The sequence below is a fragment of the Medicago sativa genome, chromosome 1, assembly GCF_051527215.1.
Source record: "Medicago sativa cultivar Bolivia chromosome 1, Bolivia_mono, whole genome shotgun sequence".
In the NCBI taxonomy this organism is placed as follows: Eukaryota; Viridiplantae; Streptophyta; class Magnoliopsida; order Fabales; family Fabaceae; genus Medicago; species Medicago sativa.
In genome coordinates, this window is record NC_140749.1 from 6089524 (window position 1) to 6117135 (window position 27612).

At 34.7% G+C, this 27612-nt stretch overlaps 2 protein-coding genes and 1 non-coding gene across 7 annotated transcripts; all 3 read right to left on the minus strand.

The window, feature by feature from the left end:
- Positions 1-1385: 1385 nt before the first annotated feature.
- LOC146952070 (long chain base biosynthesis protein 1-like) lies at positions 1386-8388 on the minus strand. Of its 5 annotated transcripts, none has more exons than XR_015033454.1 (15): positions 8350-8388; positions 8027-8237; positions 7813-7907; positions 6800-6891; positions 5853-5946; positions 5699-5771; positions 5490-5622; positions 4965-5139; positions 4208-4348; positions 4025-4120; positions 3610-3751; positions 3313-3440; positions 2970-3214; positions 2678-2736; positions 1386-2186 (listed from the first exon to the last, which is right to left on the minus strand). XR_015033454.1 is itself a non-coding variant. In XM_085757928.1 (13 exons), the coding sequence occupies exons 2-13, from the start codon at positions 8130-8132 to the stop codon at positions 3038-3040; spliced, it is 1452 nt and encodes a 483-aa protein (XP_085614054.1). In that variant the 5' UTR covers positions 8133-8237; positions 8350-8388; the 3' UTR covers positions 2817-3037. The 5 variants fall into 5 exon arrangements, 1 of the variants encoding a protein (XP_085614054.1); XR_015033456.1 differs by having other exon boundaries at positions 1386-1753; positions 2678-2800; XR_015033449.1 differs by having other exon boundaries at positions 2678-2800.
- On the minus strand, positions 6463-6585 carry LOC146952071 (U11 spliceosomal RNA). Its single transcript, XR_015025306.1, has one exon. It is a non-coding gene; the product is annotated as a U11 spliceosomal RNA (small nuclear RNA).
- Positions 8389-15489: 7101 nt separating the features above from the next.
- On the minus strand, positions 15490-27200 carry LOC146952072 (uncharacterized). The gene is made up of 2 exons (XM_085757940.1): positions 26234-27200; positions 15490-23507 (listed from the first exon to the last, which is right to left on the minus strand). The coding sequence occupies exon 2, from the start codon at positions 23458-23460 to the stop codon at positions 21970-21972; it is 1491 nt and encodes a 496-aa protein (XP_085614066.1). The 5' UTR covers positions 23461-23507; positions 26234-27200; the 3' UTR covers positions 15490-21969.
- Between the last annotated feature and the right edge of the window lie 412 nt (positions 27201-27612).

The following is a 27612-nucleotide window of genomic DNA, read 5'->3' on the forward strand; positions in this document are numbered from 1 at the left end:
TTTGTATTTAAATTAGTTAGGGGGCTGTAACCGCAAGTTTTGGAAAGATAGGGGGCCAAAAGTGCAATTAAGCCAACTAATTACTATCCTAATTGATTAAGTGCAAATGTTTTTATCTATCTGTTAAAGAATTCACTCATATTCTACCAATAAAAGTCATCTGTTTATCAATATTGTGTAACCGAGTTGATATATGATCAGAGATTCAACTAAAATGCACCTAAAATGTTAACCCCTTAAATAATTCTTTGTATATCAATAATTGTGGATCAACTGGCAAATGCTGAAATTGTAAGGTTAGACGTCGTGATCCGGGTTCGAACCTGGGACCTTACAATTGTGTGTGAGTTTAATTTCAGTGGATTTCCACTTCATATAAGACATAAAACCAAAAAAATTATGGATCAACTCATTAAATGAATCTTAGAGTGTGTTTGGATGAGGTAATTTGGAAATTTTAAAGAATTTAAAATTCTAGGCAATTTACCCCAAAGTATTTGAATTCTCTCGTAACATTATATTTCCTTAACATTATATTACATTCTTTCATCCAAACAATGGAATTCACCTCAAAGTATTTGAATTCCCTCGTAACATTACATTCCCTCAAAACATTCTCTCATCCAAAGACACTCTTAGTATCTTGAATAGTAAGTAGTATGTGAATTTGATCACAAGACATCATGGGATTAAAAAAACACTAGAAAAAACCACTTATGTATTTGATGGTCGCACTTCACCAAAACTAAAGCAGTCGGTGGCTTGGTGTGTGCGCCTACATATATTAATCAACTATCCTCGTTTGAAGGGTTCATGCATCTAACTTAAATAATCTTTCATAATCCTGACTACCATAATTTTAATATTCTACACTTACGTTGGTTGGTTTCAAAGCACCTTTCAACAAACTCCAATTGTAAAGGACAGAGGTGTTATGTGTTGCATTTTATTATTATTAAATTAATTAAATAAATAAAACCACATTTTCATCAAACTCCATTTGTGAAGGACAAAGGTGTTATATGTTGAATTTTATTATTTTAAAATAATAAAATTACACAATCATCGTGAGCTTCACTAAGTATGACTTTCTAGGAAACACAACACGGCACGAAACAAGTAAATGTGTCCTAGGAAGTAATTTATAAAAACAAAAATAAAGCATGATACTACATTACTATGTCAAATGTATCCCTTTTAGATATTCTTATGGCTTAAGCTCTTCAGGTCCGCTATAAGATTAATCACATCTAATTTTTTAGAGCTGGAAGAACAAATTGCAATATAATGCTCACGTTGAAATGATAACATGAAACCAATTACAAGTTGAGGAGGAAAATCCTTCAAAAAAAAAAAAATTGAGGAGGAAAAAAAAAAATTCATTACAGACAGTCAAATTGCAATTCAATCATGTTGCTGTGAAATTGTAAAATTTTGGTAGCACTTCTGTGAGTAACCTCTGTTTAAATGCCCTCTGTAATATAAAGTTGTGGTTACTTGTTACATTTGTTCTATAATATTGTAGCAGTTAAGAAACAGAAGAACTGCATTTTTCTACAAGAATAGGCTGCTAGTCATGACATTTCATTGGAAATAATGTTCAGAATACAATGGGGAACATAATTGAAAAAACTAGACACAAGGTAAGTATATAGCCGCTCTAGCTTGATGCATAACATATTTCACAGAGGAACTTGGTAAGGAAGACAACTTGTTGACACTCAGTTATTATTGAGCGAAGTTCAGAAACTCCCTGCACGGGACCATTAATACATTACAATCCACTACACTTTGAGTCCTCTTGAGAGCCTTCTCCAAGGCCAATTCAGAGCCAAAAACAGAGTAACTACCTATGTACGCCCGTCAACATAGAGTTTTTAGATCGTCTACTTTTTGACGTTTGAAGTTATTAACATTTTCAAAAGACATGTTAAGTATCCAAACTTTCTTAATGTATTTATTTAGTTCGTCTTTCCCTCTCATTCCCCCATATTTTCTCTCATTTGTTCTTGCTTTCTCTTCTTCACTTTTGCTCTCACTCTCTCTATGCACTCTAGTAATGTGGCATTTACATATTTGTTTTGAATCTCTCAATGGTCATAATGTGTTGACTTCATCTTTGTTGTCATTCAGAATGTGCAATAACTTGGTTCTTGGTTTAAGTTTTACGTTCTTCCTTTAATCAGCTGCAAGGACAATGGTAAACATTTTATGCCTATATTTATCTAGTGATGATGAGAACTCAAGCCGAATCAATAAAGATTGTGCAAACATGAAACACAGTGATCCTAGACCCTCCAAACGATAGATTTAAGCATCGGTAGGAAAGAGATGCAGGCACATGCACCAATGAGGCTATAGTCACACGTTATAGTCTTCAACGCAGTATAATATGAATATACTCCGAAGAATATGATATTCCACAATGAAAACATGGCCTGGAAGTATCATGAATGAATTGCAGAGTCTGCTAATACACCCAAAATAGTGGGATGATATTGTCCATCCTATTTAAGGGCGGGTGGGCTAGCAGGTTGGCCTAATAGAAAATAAATAAAAGATTTTGTGCTAAACAATGACAGGCCAACCTGTCAAAACCTGCCCCCGAAAAAAGAAAGAAGAAAGAAATAAACAATATAAAAAATTGAAAATAAACAATAAGGGAAAGTTAACTTACATTTCAAACGGAAAACAACGTTGACTAGGTATTGAACAATGGTAGGGTCCTTCGGCAACCTTGTTGAACAATAAACTAATGAATGAATGGTGTAATATTGGTAATTTGGTATTCAAGAGTCAACTGGCAAAAAAAAGGCTAACGCAAGTCATAAGCATTTCGCCGAATAATGATTGAAGAACATCATATACAAAAAAAAAATGTACTGTTACCCTGAGCTAGCCCAAAAAATATTACATAAATTACCAACTACAGGACTTCCTGTATCAGCCTGGATTTCAAAATTCCTCACCTAAAAGTGGAATGAATAGAACTGACATTTTGGTACATTAAAACAAGCAGAAGAGAGGTGTACAGGGTTCATTTATGACCATCAAGGACTAATGCCGCAACCCTTTGCAATGACTCAGACGCCTTGTGTAGATCAGACTCTGAATGCCCTGCAGAAACAAATAATCTAATTCCTACAGGTAATCGACACTTGTCCAATGTTGATCTTCTGGAAGCCGCCACAAATACAGAATCTTCTTTCAAAACCTGTGAATACAGAACATTAAGTACCAACAAAACTGAAATAAGAAATATATATTGTTCATCCAAAAAATAAATAAACATCTTCAGACTGCATTTCTTACACGCTCGGCAATATTTTCAAGCAGATGTAGATCATCTTTCAAAGAACCCGTAGACTTCTTTAATTTCAAATAAATAATTGGTGACTCTGGATGACTTGCAATTGTGAAGCCTGGTATTTTCGACAACCCTGCAGTAGCCAATGTATCTAAGAATCAAAGTTCTTTAATTATAAAATCCTTGTTTTAATTGCAGGCAAAGGCATAAATAGCAATTCTAACTTTTGTGCACAAGCCAAATCATGGACACTACTGCAATACAGTTCCATCAACGAAAGTAACTGTCAGATCAAAGGCTACCTTTCCATAACACAGCAATGTTGTTCCTCAAATTTGTTAACAGATTGGGATTTTCATCAAGGACATCAATAGCTGTAATGGCAGCGCTTGCAAGATATGGAGGCAAAGAAGCAGAAAAGACATAGCCAGAGCTACTCAACCGCTGCAAGGTTGAAAACATTGAGATATTAGAGCAGGGAAATGGATGAGAAATAGTAGTCATCATCAACCAAGGTAGCAAGAGCTACTCTTTTTGGGTTACTTAACATGTGCCCTTAGGGCACAAGTTAGCAAGGCTCCTATTTTTATTACTTAGTTGGAGTCTAAGGAAGTAAATTCTTGATTTCCACATTTACAATCTTTCCTCTCATTTTATGTTCAGTATACATGGAAATCAAAGATGGTTAGAATTCAGTATCCCATAACAATACCATACTTGGTGATCTACAACTCTTGCACTTCCGGTGCAGAATCCTCCTTCTGTGGCCAATGCATGTCCCATAGAAGCAGTTATAAGATCTAACTTCTCAACCTGCAGAACACAACCACAAATCATAATAAATAACAGCACAATTTTGAATATATATACCCACGCTAGAACAGAGTTTTCAGTACATACTGGTACTCCATAGTGTTCAGTGACACCTCTTCCAGAACTTCCAAGCACACCAAATGAGTTGCTCTCATCCAGTAAAATACGAAAACGATATTTTTCCTTCAATTCAATGATCTCATCTAAGGGTGCTATTTGGCCAGAATTCTGAAGAAAAAAAAAAAATCAAGGAAACATTTGTCAATAGTTACTGAACAAGCAATTTTAGTTTGCATGCAGCAGGTTGAAGCATATTGTGAGCATAATAGATGTTAGTATCACAACTACAGAAAAAAATAACTATTACAACTTAATGGTTGAAAAAACCAGGGCAAGTAGCAAAAGTCATTTAAGGAACAACATTGCAATAGACACCAATATAATAGCAACACAAACAGGCTCAAAGTGTTTATTTCAATCCTTTATAAATACATATTGAAATTTCATTTGTTAATTATTGTACTATCTCAGCAGAGATAGTAGTCATATAGCATTTTTTTTTTTAAATCAGTATCCAGCCCAAGGACCGACTAATCCGGGGGACCAATCCCACCATCCATTAGGGGGGATCCCAATTAAAGCCAGAGCAAAGCTCTATATGGACTAGCCCACAGAAATTGGCACCGTCATATAGCACAATTTACTGATACCGCAAGTTGCAAGAAAAAGCGGCAATTAGTATAACTGATTGCTTTTAAACCTAAAAGGTTGTGAGCGCTCCATTGGAAACACTGTATAGATGTGTAAAGCTAATAAAACAACATGCATGAAAGACAAGATCTACCTGGTAGAGAGCTTCAATGACAATATAACGCCTCAAATTTTTGGTCCCCTTATATTTGGAAGTAATGTTCTCTAAAGTTTCTCTTAAGGAATCTATGTTATTGTGCTTGAAATATACCACTGTGCTTCTAGAAAGATAAAGGCCATTCTGTATTCCCCAGTGGACTCCCTCATCCCTGTTAAAAGATATAAATTTATGTATGAAACTTGAACCTGCTTGAAACACCAGATTTATATAAACAACGCCTCCATTGATCAGCTGGTACAAGTGACTTGTGTTCGCTATATTTTGAAATATAAAGTGGATGGAGAAGAATTTGAATCATTCTTTACACCATTTTAATAAGAAGTAAAACCAGTGATATAAATCATTAAAATAGTTCTACATGTGGTATCTGGTTATCATCAAGTATAATGTCATCGGACCAAAAAACCGAGGAAATTTTTTTTTTGAACAAGAAAAAACCGAGGAAAAATTGAACAAGATTGCATAGTCAAAATATAAAGACAAGCTAGGCATACTTACGCTACAATTATATCTCCTTTTTTAGAGAAAGCAGGGATAGCACTGAACATGGTGGAAAGCCCATAAGAGTACAGAATTGAATCAGGTGTTCCTAAAAAATTTGATATTCTCGCTTCACAGTCAAGATGGACATCTGGGCAGAGGAAAAGCAACATGAGGGAAAGGGAACGGGCATTTCCTCAAGAACAAACTTTAAGATCGAGGCTTACCAATTGTTCCATAAAACCCACGGGGACCACAGGAACCAACACCATATTTCTCTAAAGCAGACGAACATGAGTCCTACAGACAGTAAATACGGCCACCATCAGCCCAGTGCCCAAAAAAAAAAAAATGATATGGGATCATTTCCTTACAACTTACAAGTAACTTTTGATGACCTATAAGCCCAAGATAGTTTGCTGAAGCAAAATTTACAACTTCTTTACCATTAACTATGGTATGTGGCCCAACAGCACTGCATAAGAAACACCTCGTTATCAGCAGTAAACACAAGATAATAAGCTATTTTTTCAGAATAACCTACTGTTTAGCTTGCATATATTATGAGCCTGTCCAAAGTCAAGACTGTAATCCTAATGTTTCACTTGCATGATGAATTGAGCTCATTATAGAAACTTGTCGAGAGAATATACTTCATCAACAAATAATACTTCTTGAATAAAACGTACAGCTCCCAAAATATGATAAAAGATAACAGTTAGGAAAATGTGTGACATTGAAAACAAGAAGGGGGCATCTAAAAACCTATGAAATCACATGAGAGCTTTTAATTTATACTCGTTTCTTTCAAAATAAAGAAGCAAAAAATTTAAGAATTTAAAGGGTGGTCTAGCGAACAAGACTCCCATTGTAGTGGGTCCAGGTAGAGTCTGATCAACTTAACCCTGTTATGGCCATGACTACCAGGTCACGAGGTAGAAAACTTACAATGTGCCACTATGCCAGGGCTCGCCCTAAAAATTTTCATGTTTTAAGGGTCGGTTTGACGAGCCAACCCTATAGATTAACAAAAATTATGTCAGCCATATGCCTTGATAGTCATCAGCACTCACCAAATGATGAGCGTGGCATAATTAGCCAACTGACCCTTTTTAAGACAAGGAAATGTATATAACCACAAGCCCATAAGAACAAAGTTCACAAGTACAAAACCACATAAGGTAATATTAAGGAAGGCACTTCGTCAACAAAACGCACAAGTAACATATTTTTGTTTTTTGACAAAGTAACATAAGTTCTAATGTGCTAAAAACATTTAAAATGAGAAAAATATATGAGGATGATGCCTCCAGAGAAAATGTAATTACCTCTCTAGCACTGGCGGTTCATAATGTGACTCTTCATTAAGAGAAGGAATAAGGGGTTGTGGAACCCATTCATCACATAGTTCATCAATTTCCTACGGACATTAAGCACAAATTTAAAAAATGTCAAAATACAACATGATGATTCTCATATTGAATTGTACAAGAACCAACATGGAACGATATGGTTAGAGCTTCCAGAGTCCAGACAGTAATTTTTTAAAAAGAAAGAATGAAAAATCCAACATAAAAAATTCAAAGATCAATCGTTCTTGTAAGCTCTAAAACATCATAAAGAATAATAAGAAACACCCTATGTAAGATCCACAGTCTTAAATTTGGATTGAGCCTAATTCAACCTTACAAAACCGGCTTATAAGGTAAGGGTTGTCCGAGCTTTATAAAACATCGTAAAGAATAATAAAAAACACCCCATGTAAGATCCAGTCTTAAATTTGGAATTTTGGATTGGGCCTAAGTCAACCTTACAAAACCGGCTTATAAGGTGAGGATTGCCCAAGCTTTATATACACCACATAAGGCATATCTCAAGGCAATGAAGGCAACCCAAATGCCGCAATTAGGCTGCTAGGGGCGGACCGCAATGAAGCCTATTTCCAACACACAGAACTACTAAAAACCACAATAGACAAATGTACATTACTCAATCTATATTTAATTGTTTGCATAAATTGTAATATCTTAACATTAATGGAAAAAACCACTTTTCAACCGCACAACATACTAACTTCGCATGCAAACTAGAGGAAAAGCCGGCTACCATTTTGATTAAATAAGCAAATAGAGTCATTTTATCTTGAAACCTAAAGTCCCATTGATAATATAACAAATGCCAACTTTATTATTTTCACATAAATGTCTTACACAACAAGCCTTATACAGCTCCGCTCCACTCCACAGAAGTAACACACATTCATAAAATAACTCAAAAATCAAATAGATATAACAAATCAAATAATATACATACATACACACAGAGAGAAAGAGCAACAAACCTTGTTTGACAAGGGTCTTTTAGGAGGCTTGTAACTTTTCTGAGAAAGCAAGAAAAGTATAACCACTAAAAGTAAAACTTCTATAAACAAATGTCCTTCAAAACATAAGGTAAAAACAGAGAAAGCTCATTAATTAAGTGATTAATATCATTCATAATCATCTATAAAGTTTAAAAAAAGAATAGAAATTACATTACAGAACATAGAAGATTACCACCAATATTGAATCCAAAAACTACAGCTCGTGCAGAAGGAGCATCTAAAGCATATGTAACCAAATCTATAGTAGTGTTCACGAAATTGATAACTGATGAAGCCATCGTTGTCTAAATGTATCAATGAAATAAGCAATGAAGCTTTCAAAATCACTCATGCATGCGCATTCCCGGTAATCAAATTTCACGAAATCGTGTAGAATGCAAATCCTACAAGGTATATGAAAATTGAACATAAATATTCAAAATAACACGTAGAAAGGACGAATTGATTGACAGATTCAGAATCAAATGAGAATGAAGAGAAGTTTGTATATCTCACGTCTGTGTTTCATCTGCGTTCGTTTCTTCTTTGTTTCTTCCTTATTGACTTTCTTTTTACTTACTTTTAAAACAAAACAAAAAAAAAATTGTCTTTTATGCTTGATTATTCTCATTTTATTTAGTTACAATAAAAAACATTAATTGTTTCTGTCAACAAAATAAAATAAATAATTTGTCAAAAAAAAAATTTGGAAAATTACATTGACCTACCCAGATTTATTTAAAGGAAAATGCTAACAACTACCTTAAAGGTAAGAGTATTTATTAACTGTGTAATCAACACATTGAACCATTAAAAAACAATTCTTTACATAAAAAATTTATCAGTTGTTTATTTTTTTTTTAATAAATGTCATTAGATCACCTGTTAACATAACTCTTACTTCAATAACACAAACACTTCCTTTAGTTTTCAAAACTCACTTACTTCCCCTCCTTTTAATGATGTCCAATTCTGTTAAATAAATAATACAAAAAAAAAAGGATATATTATGTTGCAACGATAATTCTAGAAATAGGTGGTTAATTTTTGGTGATTTCAATTTGGTTTTGTGCCAAGCTGAAAAAAAAATGGAGGTAATCTTATTGATAGTAGTATTACTAACCAGTTCAGAGACACTATCCAGCAGTGTGGCTTTAATGATTTAGGCTACATTGGGGATATTTTCATCACATAAAAGCTAGATTGGACAGATTCTTAGTTAGCAATCAATGGTTGTATGTCTCTGATCATATACCTTTACTTTTAAAAAAAAATTCGTAACTCTCGTTTGGATATAATATTTGCGGCTCCCCCCAATATTTCGGGCAAGATCCGCCACTGTTCACTCTACTGCTACTAACAACTACAAACTCTCTCAAACTACGACAATGAAACAAAATGTTGCTCCCAATTATTCATGGATCATGGTGGAATTAGATTTAAGGCGAAGAGTTTACTTTTCATCGTTCCTCTCAAGATGTAATAATTCATTTATGGTAGACTCACTCACACATGTTTATGGCAGATGGGTTGTTAGCATTAACAAGGATAAAAACCTAGTTTTGTTTATGTGATTTTACTTTTAGAAGATATGTTTTGGGAGAATATGAAATCCTGGAGGAACCTTCCTACTCCTGGATCTAAATTAATTACAAATTGGTTTACCTTAACGTTGGAGGTGCTAGAATTATTATCCGTATTGCACTGTTAAGAGTGAACGTTAATGATATTTATGGTAGATTGTTTGTACCTTTATAAAAAGAAGAGAAAAAGTGACTTGTTTCCTCGTTTTTTGTTATGAACTATATGCTCTGTTTTGGGGGTTAAATATGAAATGAGTGGAAGAACCTTATGGGTGGAAGCAACTGTTAACATTTAGAGGCGTTAAATTGAGAGGGGTGGGAGATTGCACAAAACTAGAGGGAAACAAATTGGCTCAATAGTTTAATCTTGAAACTCTAAAGCCATATTCCATCAACGAATGATATAGTCTTCAATATTCCTCGATCTTCAATCTTCATCAATAACAAATTGTGTCTTTTGAAAAGACCTTAAGGGAGGTCGATCTAATTTTCCTTAAAAAAGTTTAGCAAAGACAAAACCAATTCATTTCATTAATAACAAGTGAGTACAAATAGAAAAGAACATCGTAGAATATACAAGGACTAGCATGAGATAAGGAAGTTCTAGCAATGTTATGAGCTATGTTATTTGTTTTATCTCCTGACATAACACAACATATAACTGGTGTGATAAGAAATTATCTTTAAATCTAGATATGATATCTACGAATAATTTGAGGAGAAGAGTCAGAGTTAACAGTTTCAACAAGAAACTTACAGTCTAACTAAAAAAAAACATCTGTCATGACTTGATTAACAACAAAATTATAGCCTCAAGTAGAACAAGGGCCCCGACTTCTGAATGAGTAGAGTTGTGAAGAGAATACTTTGATAATCCAATCAACAACACTATCCTTGAGCAGTCTTTGAAGCAAATGCCAAAATATGTAATAAAATTATTATTGAAAAGTGCACAATCTACATTACATTTCACCTTGGAATGATGAGGTTTAACACACGGGTATTTCTTGATGTGTACCCTGATGTGGTTAACTTGCTCTTTGTGTACAACATCATTTATGGAGAGTTATGTGCGCAATGAACAATGCAAGAGGGGGTAATGTTGACACCTTCCCACAACTTAGTGTTTCGACTTTTCCATAAGCTCCAAAGGATCATCGACGTCGTCACTTGTTACTGATTTTGAATCTTATCGAAAAAAACAAATAAAAGAGTAGTAAAGTCGTCAGCGGTGCACAATAGTTCACACACAATACTATCCAATTGCACTAGTTCCCAACAACTCATAACTTTTGGGTATACAAAGAAAGAGTGAATATGGAATTCGGGTAACAATTCACAATGTACACATGTATCATCGATACAGAGAACCTTTTGAATCAAACAAGTACATGTGGGGAGGCAGCTTTGAGGTAGATGCCAAAGTAGATACCGTATTCTCTAAGGGACTTATTGTTTCCATGTAATATTCCAATTACGCGCATCAAAAACAGATGAAGGCACAATTTCGACTGCTAAAAACTTGCAGAAATGGCAAGTTGATTTAACGATATAGTTATCATAAATACAGAGTGACACCTGAAGGGAAATCGAGATCACAAAAGGCAACAGAATAAAAAATTTATATTTCCTTTCCTTGGATCATTACGAATTTGACATGATCAGTGATAAAATATTGCCTCTCAAAGTGCAGAAAAGAGTTTCGATCATAACAAAGCAATGGAGCAGTGCCTCTACTCGTCCACACAAACAGATCTCCTTTGGTTCCCGATGCTAGCCAAGTGATCATAGGTTCAAAAAGAAGTTGCAGTTTTAGGGTTTCTCAAAAACGTGTAACCTTTGACTTTAGTACAAGGGTTCTATTTATAGAACTACTTGTGTGCTCTGCAAGTCAATAATCACTACTGGGCTTCTGTAAGCCGATTAACTCATTTAGCATTTTGCTAACTAATTAGCGACATTTGATAATTGCTCCCCAAGTTGTAAGTCTTACTTATATTTCTCCTTTTGATCGTTCTATTGTGTGTGACCCTATAGGTTCTTGTAACTTTGGCAATAATATTAAATCTTATATTTAATATTATAAACAGTGAGCAGTATCTAGCAACACATCACTATTACCCAAGTGACAAGAACGTCAAGTGATCTGACGAAACATTTTCCTTGATAATGTTCACGCGTACAATTACTCATTTATCCTCGTATTTATATTGAATGCAAGGCATAGATTTTGTCACCCTTGTATAGATCAATATTTATATTTTTTGATCCCGAAATATACTAAATAACGAATAAGCCCAATATCTCATATTAACTTCATTTGGCATGGCCATGCAATTTTACAGTCATATTTCATCAAGAGGCCTAAAGATATATCTCCTGTTATGAACGATGGACAAATCCCATCTAGGACACTCATGTCCCTCAACATTATTCGTCAAATGCATGTTAACCAACGTTATAGTTATCCTGTTGCAAACAACGTTTGAATGACAATAAAACACTTGAGTCCACATCTAGGGATCATAGCAGTTTCATGTCTAAGAGTGACATACATCATTATCTTTATGAGAATATCTTATGACACTTTCCTTACATACTATGTAGTATTCTCACAGTGGGTCAATCCAGTATAAATATCACTCTTAATATTTATACATATGTATAGACTTAATATCTCATAGTAATGACCCATGAGATGTGGTCATCCGTCTACATATATAATAGTCTCTACGCTTTATTATTATCCCAATTTATATTAAAGATTGAATGCTGATACTTTTAAGAATAGTGTTCTTTATGTTAATGTAATCTTATGATTAAGTCACACTTAATGTTCTATCACATGAACTATATATTCCATGGACTTTATTAATCTTAGAACAAGCATAATAAATAATACCTTATTTTATTTAATAATAAAAGTCATGCATAAACTATTGGCATCTAGGGCTTACACCAACGACGCCAAACCTAAGTATCATTCAGACCACACACATGAAGGGGTAATCAAAATAGCTGAAACTTCCGAGGCAGGCAAAATGGCGCTAATAAGAGTATTGTTCCATGAGTGCAATGATGAAAAATAAATTTGTATATGGCGTAAATTTAAGTTATTTGTGTACATTAGACAAAGTCGATTATTATTACTAGTAAAAAGATAATTAGTTTTTTTTTCTTTCTTATATTGTTGGATGCAAAACTATGTCTATATTTTGTGTCACTTTTGAAGGGTAAGAATTTAGTTAAGAGACGTTGAATTAATTTTAACATGTTTTAGTGTTATCTAGTAGAATTGAGTTTTCATTTAGAAGATTATGTTTGAATATAGAATTTAAAGCTTTTAGTATCTACAAAAGATTTTAATCTTGAATTTACGTCACAACAAGATATTTACCAAGAATAATTGTTTGCCCTGCATTCCCTAAAGTGTCGCTTTAAAAAATAGTTGGATCACGAAGTTAAGATGAGCATTTCATTAGTTTATCCGTCTGATTATTAATAATTGAAAGGAAAGCAAATAATCTCTCACTCAACTTGATTTTTCAAATGGAAACTTTTGTAAGACGTGAGAGTTAACTAACTAAATTGATACAGGACAGACACATTCTTTACATTTGATTTAAAGCACAACAATGAAAGAATAATTTTTTTTTTTTTATAGTTAACAAGTTTAATACAAATTTCAACCACACATCATGGTTACATGATATATACAATATAATTACATAATTATATTGATATGATGCAATCAGTGTTTTCAAATGTGTATAAGACCTCTAATGATGTTGCAAATGATGTCTTATGACTCCAAAGGGATTACAACATCTAGATCATCAATTTGTTTGACACTCACCAAACATGTGAGGAATTAAAGAAAATATAGATGTCACCAATTTTTGTTGAAATTGCAGGTTTGGTATGCATTCCATTGTATATACAAAACAAAGGAAAATGAAATATCCGACAAAGCATGTAAGTATATGATATTTTGTTGATGAAGTATATAATATGATACCTAAAAGTTAAGTGAACAATCATACACGGACATATAAATAAAATTTGGGTTGAAAATTATCAGCACCATTTTGTATAATTTATAGTTATAATTTTCTTAGTTTGTTTATAGTTACTAGCGTCAAAATATGATAAAATTTTAAAAATAATTAATCAAGAGTAAAATTGGAAGAAATAATGTTACATCAAACTTCAATATTTTTTTATACAAGGTCGCATTGTTCCTATTATTGTGGATTGTTTATTCTACAATTGTTTGTGAATCATTCCTATCTTAATGAAATTTAACTAATTTTTTAATTGAATATTTAAATAATTATGATAAAATAGTTTTAATGATGGGCTAAAATTGAAAAGAAAAAGTACAACGCAAAAAAGTGTATTTTCTTTATATATTGGTATAGATAATTGAAACACAATATGTTCAAAAAATTATAGATAAATTAAACATTTTATTTTGTTACCATAATATTGGTATGAAGAGAGTCAAGATTCGAACTTCTAACCACATGTTTAAGGAGCTCAAATTCATGACCACTTGAACTAATTCATTGTTGGTATAAATAAATTAAACTCAATTTTTATTTTTATTTTTTTGGAAAACAATGTAAAATGTGAGCACCAAAATCAACCAAAGCATACAAATTTATGAATATTTAGATAAAAATAATTTCATCAACTAAGACGATATTATTATAAATAAGTCATTTTATTTGTAATTATAAAATTTAAAAATAAAAATATAATTATACTTATCGCACATCATTCGATAGTATTTGATTTTATAATACACTTTAATCTTTTATGCGAAAAAATTGCTACTGCATGTTATAACCAACGAAAAAAACTATTGCATGTTATAACCAAAAAAATAGTCTCTATTTTTTTTATTACTGTTGCTTTGTCAAAAAAATTTCTTTTAGGGATTGTCAATTATATTATTCATAACATCCAATATATATAATATTAAATACCACTTATTAATCTTCGTAATACAAAATATCTAAAATATTACATAGATACATTCTTTTTAGCTTGTACCCACGTTGTGTAATAATAAGTAAATATTTTTTTTCTTAAAAAAAGTATTAGTATCATTTTTAATACTCTTAACAACATATGGTATTTGGTCTAAAGAAACTACATATAGTACTTATTATATATTTTTTGAAAATATAGCACTTATTATATTTATTAAGCGTAAATTTATAATTCTTTGTGTAAATATATGGAAGCATTGTAATATCTCTTTGAAACCAAGAACTATGCGAACCTATCTCCCTCAATACCAACAACTATAACACTTTCTCATTTCTTATGTTCTACGACTTCCAGTTAGGTAAATGCAATTTTATTTTGTAATTATATACACTGACCTGTCTGGCTTCTTAGAGTGAAGTGATTGTAGACCAAGATTTTCGGGTGTCAAGCCATTGATTGGACTTGAACCTTCAATCTACCGGACTTGCTCGATTTTATTCTTGGGAAGGGAAAAAGAGATTGAAAAACCCTTTTTGGATCCGGGGGTCGGTTACGATTCGGGAAGGTGTTAGGCACCCGCGTCGTTCACGGTACTCCGTGAGAACCTCTTTCTAACTTTATTTTTATTTGAAAATTTGTTGTTAAAAGTTGAAGTGAAAGAATGGAGGGAGAAGAAGTAGGAGTTTTTTGTTATTTTTATTTGATCGATTTGAAAGGAATAAAGCCTCTGCCTACGTACCCTTAAAAGGGATCAAAACCGCCGTAGTTCTCTCTTAAAAAAAATATTTTTGTGGGTTAGGTTGATTTTAATTTGATTTTTGAAAATGATTTTGAGAAGGATTGCGAGACCTCAAGGTATAGAAGAATGAAATGAGAGTGAGTTTGTTTCATTTTATTTGCGAAATTTGGTCTAAGTTCAATTAGAGTTCATTTAGGAATTTGATTAAGAAAATAAAGGAAAAATCTCTTGGATTTGGATCCAAGGTTTATTAAGAAAAACAATTTGACTTTTGCTTATTTGATTTTTGAGACAAAAAAGATTTTTCTAAACTAACGGGAAGCGAGCGTAACAACGTGAAAAATAAAGCGAGTGTAAAGCAATGAATAAAATGGTGAAGTGTCGGTGCTTGTGTCGGTGTGTGCAATTACTACGCTATTACATACCCTTCCTAGATACACACTAAGAGAAGCCCAAAATAAATTACATCATTTTCCTAATTATACACACTAAATATCATAGGGCTTTAAATAAATTGCAAGAGGAAAAGAAAATGCATGAGATTATACTAGAATTTAAAGCAAACAAAATATAATGAGGTAATAAGAGACTTAAATGAATCACATACTAGGATGAATTATCAAATAGAAAGCATGATGCCAAAATTTTAAAGCAATGCATGGAGTAGAAACTGAAATATTAAAGCCAAATCAACACAAGATATTATGGAGTAAAGATGTATGGAGTAATGTTTTTTTGAAATGTTAAAGCAAAATAAAATAAAATAAAAAAGTCATGGAGATTTAAAGTATTCAAAAAGCTTGGAACAAAGTTGCAAAATAGGTTTAAAAATGCATGAGTTGATAAAATGATTTGAACACACCCAAAAATGCAGGATATAAATCCTTTCAAAAGCCTACATGAACTAAAAGGTAATAATATGCATGAGATAAAAATTTAGCTATTTAAATGAATTAGATAAAATGCATGATAGGAGAAAAACGATTTAAACCAAAAAAAACACATGAATGTGTGAGTAAGATTAATATGCTAAGATAAAAAGTGAAGTGAAAATGCAAGTGACGAAACTAGCAAAACATAGAACAGGGGGGTGCCTAGCAGCAACACAGGGTGTAAACAGCAAGCAGAGAAAGTAGACAGCAAGCAAAATGGGCCAAGGAGTAAAACTGTGGGCTTGGAGTAAAGAAAAGCTGAACCGGTTCAGGAACCGGGTCGGTTCGACCGAACCGGTTCAGCAAATACAAAAGCATATTCCCGTTTCATTCCTCTGTTCCCACGCCACCAACAAAATTCATTTTCTTCAAAGATAACCAACACCAATTCTCTTCTCTCTCTCTATATTTTTTTTGACCAACTTTCAAAAAGAATACCACACAAACATTAAGATGAATGGGGAAAAAAAGGAGAAGAAGATTACCTCTTCCTTCTCAGCTTCGGATCTGCTCACGCACAGCTGAGCTTCAATTTTGCTTCTTGCTTTTGACTCTCTTTCCGATCCAGTTTCCGTGCTCCTCTCCTTTGGATCGAACAAAAGGAGGTGATATTATGCCTTGCTGAGATCGATTCGTTCCATCAGTTCGAAATGGCTTGCGTGTGTACTTGTTTCCCTGTTGATTTTCGAAAATATAGATGTTGATTGAAATTGGAAGTGGCGTGCTTATGTGTGTTGTTATGCTGGATTCGGGTTTAACCAAAGAAAGAAAAAAGGCTGTGAGTTGTTACGTGAAATAGGAATTGGAAATGATGTTATGGTTTAATGTTTGATTTGTAATATGGGTTAAATTTTGATGGTGATTTTCGAAGTGTTTAGGTTATGGGTTGAAGAAGATCGAAAGAGTTGTTGTTGATTATTGATGGTTTGATCGGAAAAATTGGAAAGAGCAAGAGGCAAGGTGTTTGCGGCTGCTATGATTGGTTGTGTTAGTCTGTTGATTTTTGGTTCAAATAGGATGAAGAGTGTTCTTCAAATATTCTTGAAGTTCATATAAAAATTCTAAAAAAAAGGGTGTTTGATTCATTCTTGTGGCTGCCGATAATTGGAAAGTGTTATTGTGAAATTCTATGCAGCCCCCCTTTTGCCAATGATTGGCACCACTACTTATAGTAAAAAACTAGGTTATGAAAGATGAATGTACTAAAGACCAAGTTACCCTTGAAGAAACTTGGAGACAAAGGAAAGAATTAGATGCTTCTTGGACCAATTAACAAAGGACACATGGACTTAAGACAAAACAAGTTATTAATAAAACAAAATAAAAATGACATTAAAAGCAAAAAGAATAAATAGTTAAAATGAAATAAAATAAAATAAAATTGCAAAATAATATAAAAGTGATAAAAAAATGTAATAAAATTTAAAGCTGTCGAAACTTCGACTGAGACGACTAAAACTCGCGGTGTTTTTAAAACACGAACAAAACTTTTTAAACAGTTTAATCATACGGACAAAAGGAATTTACCTAAAAAGGTCTATTTATCAAAGAAATGAATAAAAGACTTTAAAAGCACGCGTAAAAATTTAAAATGTCTAAAAAAACAAATAAAGCGATTTCAACCAGATAAAGCGCGAACAAAATTTTACTTGCAAGATAAAAGACTTTAAATTATTAAACAACGACTGAAGAAATTTTAACTGGTTAAAGCGAATAAAAAAAAGAAATTAATCCGTTTTGAAATATAGACAAAAATGGGTAAAAACAGAGCAAGGTGGTCAAAATTTGGGGTATGACAGATGCCCCTATTTAAGTTTCTTCGTCACGAAGATTTGAAAGAAGACTTTTAAATCGATGGGTCGAAGAGACTTAAATACTTAAGTACACCAAATTTTGACCAGCTGAAAAGCTAAGAATGCGATGCTTATGAATATAATGATATGAATGCAAACGATGCAAGTATGAATGCAAAGACGACAAAAATAAACTAACTGGGGAACAAACTGATAGGTCACTGGGGAGAAAAGACTGTCTATTACCTGTCTGTGGTAAAGACGAACATACAGAAGATAAAGCTTGAACGGAACGTAAAGCTCAGACGGAAGATAAGGCTTGGGACGGAAAATAAAGCTTAAGACGGAAAGTAAAGCTTGTCCATTACCGACAGCCCGTGGTAAGGACGAAAGTACAGAAGATAAAGCTTGTCTATATTGATTAGTATTGATGAAGTGATTATTGGATGAGATCTACCACTTGAACACAAATTGATTGTTGACATTTATGAATTAAACACCTTGAGGATGACCTTTTTATGTATTGGATTAGTGACGCCTCTTGAACACAAGCTGGGGACGACATATTAAGGGAATGACAGGTAAACACAAGCTGTCTGTGGTTTGGGACTGACTATTTGAAGCAAAATAAAAGTTCGCGAGAATCCACTCGACTTTTGACGAAATGTTTGAGAGAAATCCACTCGGCTTTTGATGAAAGGTTTGCGAGCATACACTCGGCTTTTGATGAAAGGTTTGCGAGCATACACTCGGATTTTGATGAAAGGTTTGCGAGAATACACTCGGCTTTTGATGAAAGGTTTGCGAGAATACACTCGGCTTTTGATGAAAGGTTTGCGAGCATACACTCGGATTTTGATGAAAGGTTTGCGAGAATACACTCGGCTTTTGATGAAAGGTTTGCGAGAATACACTCGGCTTTTGATGAAAGGTTTGCGAGCATACACTCGGATTTTGATGAAAGGTTTGCGAGAATACACTCGGCTTTTGATGAAAGGTTTGCGAGAATACACTCGGCTTTTGATGAAAGGTTTGCGAGATTACACTCGGCTTTTGATGAAAGGTTTGCGAGCATACACTCGGCTTTTGATGAAAGGTTTGCGAGCATACACTCGGATTTTGATGAAAGGTTTGCGAGAATACACTCGGCTTTTGATGAAAGGTTTGCGAGAATACACTCGGCTTTTGATGAAAGGTTTGCGAGATTGCACTCGGCTTTTGATAAAAGTTGGCCAGAATCCACTGGGCTTCATAAGAGTTTTGCCAGAATCCACTCGGCTTTTGATAAGAGGTTGCGAGAATCCACTCGGCTTTTGATGAAAGGTTTGCGAGATTGCACTCGGCTTTTGATAAAAGTTGGCCAGAATCCACTGGGCTTCATAAGAGTTTTGCCAGAATCCACTCGGCTTTTGATAAGAGGTTGCGAGAATCCACTCGGCTTGGTAAGAGTTCGCCGGAATCCACCGGGCTTACAGTGAATGACTTCTCTGGACCAGACACACTGGGGTAGACGCTTTTATGAGATACAGTTGAAATAAGACACGAGGTGGTAAATGCAATGATATTTTGTATGCATGCAATATGTGCATGAATGTTTATATGCATGAATATATGTATGAATGAATGTATGAGTACATGAATGTATGAATGTATGACTGTATATGACAGGTGAACTCAATGAAACAAAACAAGACAGATAAGATGGGAGATGGACAGACATTGCAGTACAAGCACTCGGCAATCTTCTTTGGGGATAACATTACTGGAGATGAGTTAAACACTGTCAGGGTAAAGCTCACACTCAGACCACTGGTGGGGGAACAATCCATAACCACACCACTGAAGGGAGAATGCCCCATAATCAAACCGCTTGGAGACCAACTCATCAATCAACAATTTGGCAGAAGTCGCCATCTCTAAGGGATAAAATACATCAATCAAGCCACAGATGGGAGACACCGTCAATTAAACCATAGGCAGGAGTCGCCATTCATCAAATCACCGGCAAAAGTCGCCATTTCTCGGGATAAAACCCAACAATCAACCATTCTGGCCAAAAGTCGTCACTCGTAAGCCAGCACAAAGTGCATTCTTTCCATTCGACCCACTTGAACTGTGATGCCTCTGTCCTTATTTTCTTTTTCATTTTTTTTTGTATATATTTTTTGAATCCCTAACTTTTTCCTGGATCGCCCTTTCGGGTTTTCAATCCACCGGGAATATACTTTTTTTTTGTATGCCCCTAATTTTTGCCTGGACCGCCCTTTCGGGTTTTCAATCCACCGGGACGCTCATTTTTGGCTTAAGCCGCCCTTTCGGGTTTTCGACTTAGCGAGCTCTTCTTTTTTTTGTATTCTTTTTTCTCTTTTTTTTTTTTTTTTTTTTTTTACAGAGGTCATCGCACAGCACTTGTTCATAACTATCTTGCAGAGTTTAACTGTCCGTGGGACGAATGTTGATGTATGTTTCTCTTACTCATAAGTTCAAAGAAGATGTACCTGTTGTTTATGCTTTTCAAAGGACATTAAAAAAGATTTTTTATTTTTTGCTTTAAGTATTCACATCAAAAATAGAAGAAAATTATGCAAACAGAATAAATGAGAATTTCAAATAAATGGGCACAGGCTCAAATTAGATGTAAAGGAGTGGTGACCTGCTAAAGGCGTGGTTCCACATATTTTAAAAAGTTTGGAAAATGGTAATTATATGGAAAAGGTACGTTGAACACAATAACCATTGTGCCCCCTAACAACTTTGAATTCCACTGTTCCGAGTCTTTGACCTGCAGATGCTTTATATCGGGAGTCCTTTGACAGTTAAGATGCCCCAGATGAATCATACTTGATTTGATGAAGATGCCTTGCCATAAGTCGGAAGTCTTTTGACGACTGGAATGCCCCAAGTGAGTCATGTCCGACCAGATGCAGTTACTTTGTTATAATCCTTAACTTTTGCATAGGTCGCCCTTGCGGGTTTCAACCTATCAGGATAAACATATTTTTTTATTTTCATTTTTTTTATGTCTCTAACTTTTGCATGGACCGCCCTTTCGGGTTTTCAATCCATCGAGACGCTTTTTTTTTTTCTTTGCCTAAGCCACTTTTTCAAGTTTGCGACTTATCGAGCTTTTTATTTTAACAAAGTATTTCTTGACTGCATCGGTATTCACAGGACATACAAGTTTGTCACCATTCTTTGTAATTTGGTATCCATTTGCTCCTGGAATCAGGTAACATATTTTTTTTTGAGCACAAAGCCACTTTCTTGACATTCATGGGGACGAGCCTTCCTTGTGGAATACTTGCTTTATCCTTTCGATATAACTGTCCATGGCACACGGCAGTAACACTTTTGAATTCAATCAAGCTTGGCTTTCATTGGAACTTCCGTTGACAGGAATTTGACCTCCATGTGAAGCATTGCCTTTATATTGTATATTGAGGGATGGTGGGGGGGTTGCCCCTGTTAAAGTGTGCACTTGAAGTACAATATCCCTGCAGGGCAGATGGAAGCATCTCGTGCCAGTCTTTGTACATGAAAGTCCTCTTCTGGACAATCTTTCTTGATACTTGCAGCTTCGACGGCCAAAATGCCCTAGTAGGCAATATATCACATTTAGGAAACTTTCATCCTCCTTTTCTTCTGTTTCGAACACAGAGAACTCAAAGTCGAGAGAGAGCATAGGGTTAAAGTGTTCAACGGGTTTATTAATGCATGATTTGATTATTGATATAAACATTATGATTATGCAGGTATGTGAAAATGATTTAAAGAAAGAGAATTTTTTTTGGTTTTTTGTATTACCATTTTTCCAGAAAAAGCACAAAATAAAACAAAGTCGAGATCGAGACGACCTTTTAATTAATGATGAAAATACATAAAGCAAAAAGCCCTAAACAAGTTCACTTCCGTCTCGGGGGGGACGAAAGGTTTTTTTTTTTTTTGAAAAACATAAAGCAACAAACAAACATATTAATTAAACAGATGAGTAGTAGAAATAAACATCAACGAAGACCCAGTTGCAGCTAAACATTCCATGTAACAACATTAGACGTCAAGATCCGATAACGGATTAGCTTGCACCTTCAAATTCAAAACTCTTCAAAAGGTATGAGATTTTTCTGGATCAACTTCTGAACTATCTTCTGCAATGCACAACAGTGCTCAATATCATGACCTGGTGCCCCTTGATGGAAAGCACAAAAGAGGTCGGGCCTGTTCCGGGCTGACAATTTTGTTGGCATTGGCAGAGGTGCCTTGGTATAGACCAAATTCCTTTCAAGCAACTTTGGAAGCAACTTTGCATACTTCATGGGAATGGGATCGATCTGCTTCCTTGAAATCCGTTGTCGAGGCTGTTGTTGATATTGCTGAAACTGGGGTTGATAACCCGAACTTTGCAGAGCATTTGTGACAGGCATAACAGCGGCAACAGGATGATAAGCCAGATACTGTTGTTGAGGCTGACCCTCCTCCATACTCATATCCTGGTATTCCTCCTCTGAACCATCAGTGGGAACAATTTTTTTGATCAAACGTCCTTTTCGGACCCATTCTTCGATACGCATGCCCGCGGTCATCATATCCGCGAAATCGCCAGTTACACTTGCAAACATATGCTCAAAATAGAACGGATGCAGAGTTTCCAGGAAAATCTCGGTCAACTCTTTCTCTTCTAGACGTGGACGAACTTGTTCAGCTAAATCTCTCCAACGTTGGGCATAAGCTTTGAAGGATTCATTATCATTCTGAGTCATGGCCTGCAGTTCCTTTCTGTTTGGGGTCAAATGCAAGTTGTAGTTATATCGCTGGACGAAAGCCTCGCACAAATCCTTGAAAGTTTTGATATCATCCTTGCTCAGACCCATGTACCATATCAGTGCAGCACCAGTCAAACTATCTTGGAAACAGTGGATAAGGAGCTCATCATTGCCTACTTGAGCAGACATCTTTCTCACGTACATTATCAAATGAAGCTCAGGGCAAGTGTTCCCTTTGTACTTCTCAAAATTAGGGACTTTGAATTTGGGTGGTATAACGACATTGGGAACCAAGCAAAGATCATAAGCATTTTTCCCAAACAGTTCTTTCCCACGAAGAGCTTTCAATTCCAACTGTATTCTGTCAAACTTTTCTTCCAGTTCAGTTATCCGGTCGTATTCAACCACATTTCCTGAGTGATAGGTTGGCCCAGGGCCCTGCTGAGTAGTATGAACCAAAGGTGATGAGTAGGTCATAGTAGCTTGAGGGAACGAAGGGCCCGATTGAGAGATAGGCTTTGTCTGTTGCACAAGAGGATTTTGAACCTTAGAGACACCAGGATGGAACACTTCACCAGAACTTAAAGGTGTACTCCAGAGATAACCTTCCAGCATTGCATGTTGAGGAGTACTAGCAAACACTGTTGAAATCGGGGTTGTGGAAGCAACCGTCTGAGCTTGAGTGCTGACAACAGGAAAGGATAATGGCTGACTCTGTGCAACCGTCATTAAAGATACTAAGTTCCTCAAAATCTCATTTTCGGCCCGGAGGGTTCTCACCTCTTCACGAAGCTTGTGGTTCTCTTGTTCAAGATGATGCATTCTGATTTGCACGAGTGTTGTAGATGCGGGTAGACTGATGGATTGACCTTTTGTAGAAAGAACCAAAGTATGAGACACACGCTAGAAACTATGAATGCAAAATGATGCATGATATGCTTATGCAAATTTTTTTTTTTGAAGGACTTATCGAAGCTAATTTGTAAACATTGTAGAGGAACACGGTTTCATTTGAAAATTGTAAAGATATTACAATCGGTTTCCTTTTTCAAAATGTAAGAACGAAACCAAGGACAAAGTTCTTTAACAAAAGCAAAAGCTTAGTTAAGATTTTTTGAAATTGTATTGCTTGGTGTTCATTCTTACAAGGTCCATACCTTTGATGTTTACAAAAAACTTGGCTAAGTCCTTCAACATTTTTTTTAATGGATGGAAAAAAAGGTTTATGGATGAATGCATGTATGCATGGTTATGCTAGAATACATAGAATACACGAGGGGCTAGATTCACAATATTGGTGTTGAAGGTAACGCCATTTGGTAAGGACTATGGTTTCAAATTGCACTTGTAACAAGGGTTCTACCAAGTTCCCAACTTACAACTACCCTTATGAATATCTCGGTGCGTAGGATTAACTCCTAGACCAATAATTCGTAAGGAAGTCTAGTTTGAGTGTAGTATCGCGTGACGACCAAAGTCAGGACTACTCCTGGTTTAGTCTCCGCACTACGTCCTAATAAATGGCCAAGATGGGTTAAGGGTGATCTAAAGGTTCTCAACGCTTGATGGATTTCAAAAATAATAACGCCAATCACGACTACTCATGGTGACGTATATATACTCTTGAACCCACGTTGAGTGGAGTTATATCACATGCACACATAGGCAGGACTACTCCTGGTATGGCACTATGACCGTACTCCGTCCTATCTTAGGTTTCACTCAAGTCCGGGAGTAGGACTTCTTTTCTCACCCCTCACGTATAAACATTTACAAAGTATATACAAAAGATAAAGCAAAAGTAATAAAGAAAGAAAGGTGGGCTAAACCCGCGTAGGATCCCCAGTGAAGTCGCCATTTTTGTAGACCAAGATTTTCGGGTGTCAAGCCATTGATTGGACTTGAACCTTCAATCTACCGGACTTGCTCGATTTTATTCTTGGGAAGGGAAAAAGAGATTGAAAAACCCTTTTTGGATCCGGGGGTCGGTTACGATTCGGGAAGGTGTTAGGCACCCGCGTCGTTCACGGTACTCCGTGAGAACCTCTTTCTAACTTTATTTTTATTTGAAAATTTGTTGTTAAAAGTTGAAGTGAAAGAATGGAGGGAGAAGAAGTAGGAGTTTTTTGTTATTTTTATTTGATCGATTTGAAAGGAATAAAGCCTCTGCCTACGTACCCTTAAAAGGGATCAAAACCGCCGTAGTTCTCTCTTAAAAAAAATATTTTTGTGGGTTAGGTTGATTTTAATTTGATTTTTGAAAATGATTTTGAGAAGGATTGCGAGACCTCAAGGTATAGAAGAATGAAATGAGAGTGAGTTTGTTTCATTTTATTTGCGAAATTTGGTCTAAGTTCAATTAGAGTTCATTTAGGAATTTGATTAAGAAAATAAAGGAAAAATCTCTTGGATTTGGATCCAAGGTTTATTAAGAAAAACAATTTGACTTTTGCTTATTTGATTTTTGAGACAAAAAAGATTTTTCTAAACTAACGGGAAGCGAGCGTAACAACGTGAAAAATAAAGCGAGTGTAAAGCAATGAATAAAATGGTGAAGTGTCGGTGCTTGTGTCGGTGTGTGCAATTACTACGCTATTACATACCCTTCCTAGATACACACTAAGAGAAGCCCAAAATAAATTACATCATTTTCCTAATTATACACACTAAATATCATAGGGCTTTAAATAAATTGCAAGAGGAAAAGAAAATGCATGAGATTATACTAGAATTTAAAGCAAACAAAATATAATGAGGTAATAAGAGACTTAAATGAATCACATACTAGGATGAATTATCAAATAGAAAGCATGATGCCAAAATTTTAAAGCAATGCATGGAGTAGAAACTGAAATATTAAAGCCAAATCAACACAAGATATTATGGAGTAAAGATGTATGGAGTAATGTTTTTTTGAAATGTTAAAGCAAAATAAAATAAAATAAAAAAGTCATGGAGATTTAAAGTATTCAAAAAGCTTGGAACAAAGTTGCAAAATAGGTTTAAAAATGCATGAGTTGATAAAATGATTTGAACACACCCAAAAATGCAGGATATAAATCCTTTCAAAAGCCTACATGAACTAAAAGGTAATAATATGCATGAGATAAAAATTTAGCTATTTAAATGAATTAGATAAAATGCATGATAGGAGAAAAACGATTTAAACCAAAAAAAACACATGAATGTGTGAGTAAGATTAATATGCTAAGATAAAAAGTGAAGTGAAAATGCAAGTGACGAAACTAGCAAAACATAGAACAGGGGGGTGCCTAGCAGCAACACAGGGTGTAAACAGCAAGCAGAGAAAGTAGACAGCAAGCAAAATGGGCCAAGGAGTAAAACTGTGGGCTTGGAGTAAAGAAAAGCTGAACCGATTCAGGAACCGGGTCGGTTCGACCGAACCGGTTCAGCAAATACAAAAGCATATTCCCGTTTCATTCCTCTGTTCCCACGCCACCAACAAAATTCATTTTCTTCAAAGATAACCAGCACCAATTCTCTTCTCTCTCTCTATATTTTTTTTGACCAACTTTCAAAAAGAATACCACACAAACATTAAGATGAATGGGGAAAAAAAGGAGAAGAAGATTACCTCTTCCTTCTCAGCTTCGGATCTGCTCACGCACAGCTGAGCTTCAATTTTGCTTCTTGCTTTTGACTCTCTTTCCGATCCAGTTTCCGTGCTCCTCTCCTTTGGATCGAACAAAAGGAGGTGATATTATGCCTTGCTGAGATCGATTCGTTCCATCAGTTCGAAATGGCTTGCGTGTGTACTTGTTTCCCTGTTGATTTTCGAAAATATAGATGTTGATTGAAATTGGAAGTGGCGTGCTTATGTGTGTTGTTATGCTGGATTCGGGTTTAACCAAAGAAAGAAAAAAGGCTGTGAGTTGTTACGTGAAATAGGAATTGGAAATGATGTTATGGTTTAATGTTTGATTTGTAATATGGGTTAAATTTTGATGGTGATTTTCGAAGTGTTTAGGTTATGGGTTGAAGAAGATCGAAAGAGTTGTTGTTGATTATTGATGGTTTGATCGGAAAAATTGGAAAGAGCAAGAGGCAAGGTGTTTGCGGCTGCTATGATTGGTTGTGTTAGTCTGTTGATTTTTGGTTCAAATAGGATGAAGAGTGTTCTTCAAATATTCTTGAAGTTCATATAAAAATTCTAAAAAAAAGGGTGTTTGATTCATTCTTGTGGCTGCCGATAATTGGAAAGTGTTATTGTGAAATTCTATGCAGCCCCCCTTTTGCCAATGATTGGCACCACTACTTATAGTAAAAAACTAGGTTATGAAAGATGAATGTACTAAAGACCAAGTTACCCTTGAAGAAACTTGGAGACAAAGGAAAGAATTAGATGCTTCTTGGACCAATTAACAAAGGACACATGGACTTAAGACAAAACAAGTTATTAATAAAACAAAATAAAAATGACATTAAAAGCAAAAAGAATAAATAGTTAAAATGAAATAAAATAAAATAAAATTGCAAAATAATATAAAAGTGATAAAAAAATGTAATAAAATTTAAAGCTGTCGAAACTTCGACTGAGACGACTAAAACTCGCGGTGTTTTTAAAACACGAACAAAACTTTTTAAACAGTTTAATCATACGGACAAAAGGAATTTACCTAAAAAGGTCTATTTATCAAAGAAATGAATAAAAGACTTTAAAAGCACGCGTAAAAATTTAAAATGTCTAAAAAAACAAATAAAGCGATTTCAACCAGATAAAGCGCGAACAAAATTTTACTTGCAAGATAAAAGACTTTAAATTATTAAACAACGACTGAAGAAATTTTAACTGGTTAAAGCGAATAAAAAAAAGAAATTAATCCGTTTTGAAATATAGACAAAAATGGGTAAAAACAGAGCAAGGTGGTCAAAATTTGGGGTATGACAGTGATTATAATTTTTTTTCATGATTTCAAAGAGTAGAAAAGAATGAGAGGAGAATAATTTCTTGAT